The 2,355-nt window shown below is 32.9% G+C and overlaps 1 protein-coding gene across 1 annotated transcript; it reads left to right on the top strand.

Moving 5' to 3' along the window:
* Positions 1–664: 664 nt before the first annotated feature.
* Positions 665–2,145, top strand: LOC128220100 (uncharacterized). The gene is made up of 3 exons (XM_052928363.1): positions 665–734; positions 983–1,096; positions 1,739–2,145. Exons 1-3 carry the CDS (start codon positions 665–667, stop codon positions 1,846–1,848), a joined length of 294 nt encoding a protein of 97 aa, XP_052784323.1. The 3' UTR covers positions 1,849–2,145.
* Positions 2,146–2,355: the final 210 nt, after the last annotated feature.

Genomic DNA, 2,355 nt, shown 5'->3' with positions numbered 1-2,355 from the left:
CAAAGTGCAATTTTCCGACGTCCACTAAAAATTATTATCAATGTTTGAAGATTTTAGGAACAAATTATTTATTTGATAAAATCAAAACCATCAGCAGGAAACATTTTAAATTAATATATCTCTTATTCATAAATGCATGTCTTACCGGCAAGTGCACCTTGAAATTGATGTTGATATAAACTGACATGCAATTTCGAAGCGGAAAACATACATCTGTTCCAAACTAACGACACGACTAGTTGTTAAACGTTCTATGTGGCGAATCGGCTCTCAATGGGTTTAAATAATTACACACATTCAGGTCGTCCTAGCAACCATAACCACACTCATAATTAACACAAACTACCTCCCCTGGTTCAAATCTTATTTTATCTATGCGGATTAGTTTATTCATATTTTAGCAACGGATATCTGCATTACTTCAGAAAAGCGACATATGAGGGATATAAAAATAATGATAGGATTCAAAATGATTATTGATAGGTATATTTTAATCAAATAAATGCTACGAACAAATTTTTTCATCTTCATCTGAGAATGTTTTTTTTCTCCGACCACCTTAAATCACGTTTGTTTGTTAGTATTGCTTCAAATTATTATTTGCACTGTATGTACATTCCTTTAATAACGCAAGCACATTTTCTGACTTCAGTTTGCTGCCAAAATGTTTGATAGTCTGATTGCCAACCTCAACTCCGATAAATGGTTAGAGACGGACATGGCTGCGAAAAACGGTAGGAATTGCTTGATTTATAGGCACTTGAGAGTGAACGTAAAATATGTTGGCATCTAAGTAGAATTAATCTTAGACATTTTAACTGACACATTATTGAAAATATAAGCAAGACCTTTTCAACACGAAATGCATACAGTTATCGTGTTGAGAAATGGAAGGAGTATCATGTTATATATATATATATATATATATATATATATATATATATATATATATATATATATATATATATATCTTTTCTTGCAGACGAATGGAAGGAATACCATGTAATGCGTCATCACCGTTTTGTGGACAACACGACACTCGTTGTCATGGTAGCACCGGAAGAAGGGGAGGCTAGAAGTGTCGAGGTCAAGGACTGTCAGGTTGGCAACTAATTGCTATCACAATTATTACGTTCAATCATGCACATGGTTCTACAAGGAAATGGCACATAATTTATTCATGACACCTTTTCGATAAAACATATCTATGAGATAAATATTAAACAAAGAACCTTTAACTTCATTTTTAATTATTTTCTAAGAAGATTTGTAAGGGTAAAACTAACTGCAATTGCAGACAATATCCGTGATAAGTTTTAAATATAAATGACTACCGTTTTAGGACTGTGGACCTGCACTAATTGAAGATCTGGAATGTATCACATTTTGAATTCTAAAAGAAACCATGTTTGCTTTTATAAGTAAAGATGATAAATGTTGTACATCAATGTGATAATACCAACATAACCATGGTAATAACGTAGACTATATTGACATATGGTTTTATGCGTCGTATTCAGAAACTTATTATACAGTACATATTTTTACAGTTTCTATCAGCTTAATTTTAACAGATATAATTAATTACTCTATTTGCTGCCTCTATTCAGAGCTGCTAATTACAAATCGAATGATCAAATTAGTTCGAAATATGATAATGAAACATAAATAACTAAAACTTGAAAATAAGGTTAGTATGTTTAGACTGTGCTTTATTGTTTTTGTATTTTCTTTTCAGGCAAACAAGGATCCTTAAAAGAGATTGGCCGGATCGAACTTTTGCTCAACGCGGACGAAACTGAGGTCATCGGCATTGACCTGAACGGGGATGTTGTTATCCGAAAGTAGATACAACTATAATTACTTTTTCATGTTCGTTTCGATCCGAAGTGATCTATAACACCATATTGTGAGCATTATCGAGTGTCAGTGAGAACATATGTGTAAAATGATGAATGTTTGTATCGCATATTATATCTATTATACTTCATCACCATCACCTTTCGCAGTCATTCCCCTAACGTTTTTGCCGATCAGACATATCTACGTGTCTAGTGTCAGCCCTTGGAAACAGCTTCAGTAGATCATTGATCATTGATATTTGTTTATATGTATATAAGTGTGTATTTGACTTTTTAAGGTACTCGATGTACAATTGAGCTTTCAATCCTGATACCTTGCGAACCCATGTAACTTTGGTATGATTTGTATTTGGTTTGGGTTACTGATAACTTCTATGTAAATAAATGCCCACCAGTATATTACACATACACTTCATGCATTGTTTGTTCTTTATTTCAGCTAGAGTGCGAAGTGAACTGAGAGATTTTGCAATCTTTCAAAACCGTGTTTCTA

Source organism: Mya arenaria, chromosome 15 (assembly GCF_026914265.1).
Source record: "Mya arenaria isolate MELC-2E11 chromosome 15, ASM2691426v1".
NCBI lineage: Eukaryota > Metazoa > Mollusca > Bivalvia > Myida > Myidae > Mya > Mya arenaria.
The sequence above is the reverse complement of the archived record's forward strand: the minus strand, read 5'-3'. Positions and strand labels throughout refer to the sequence as shown.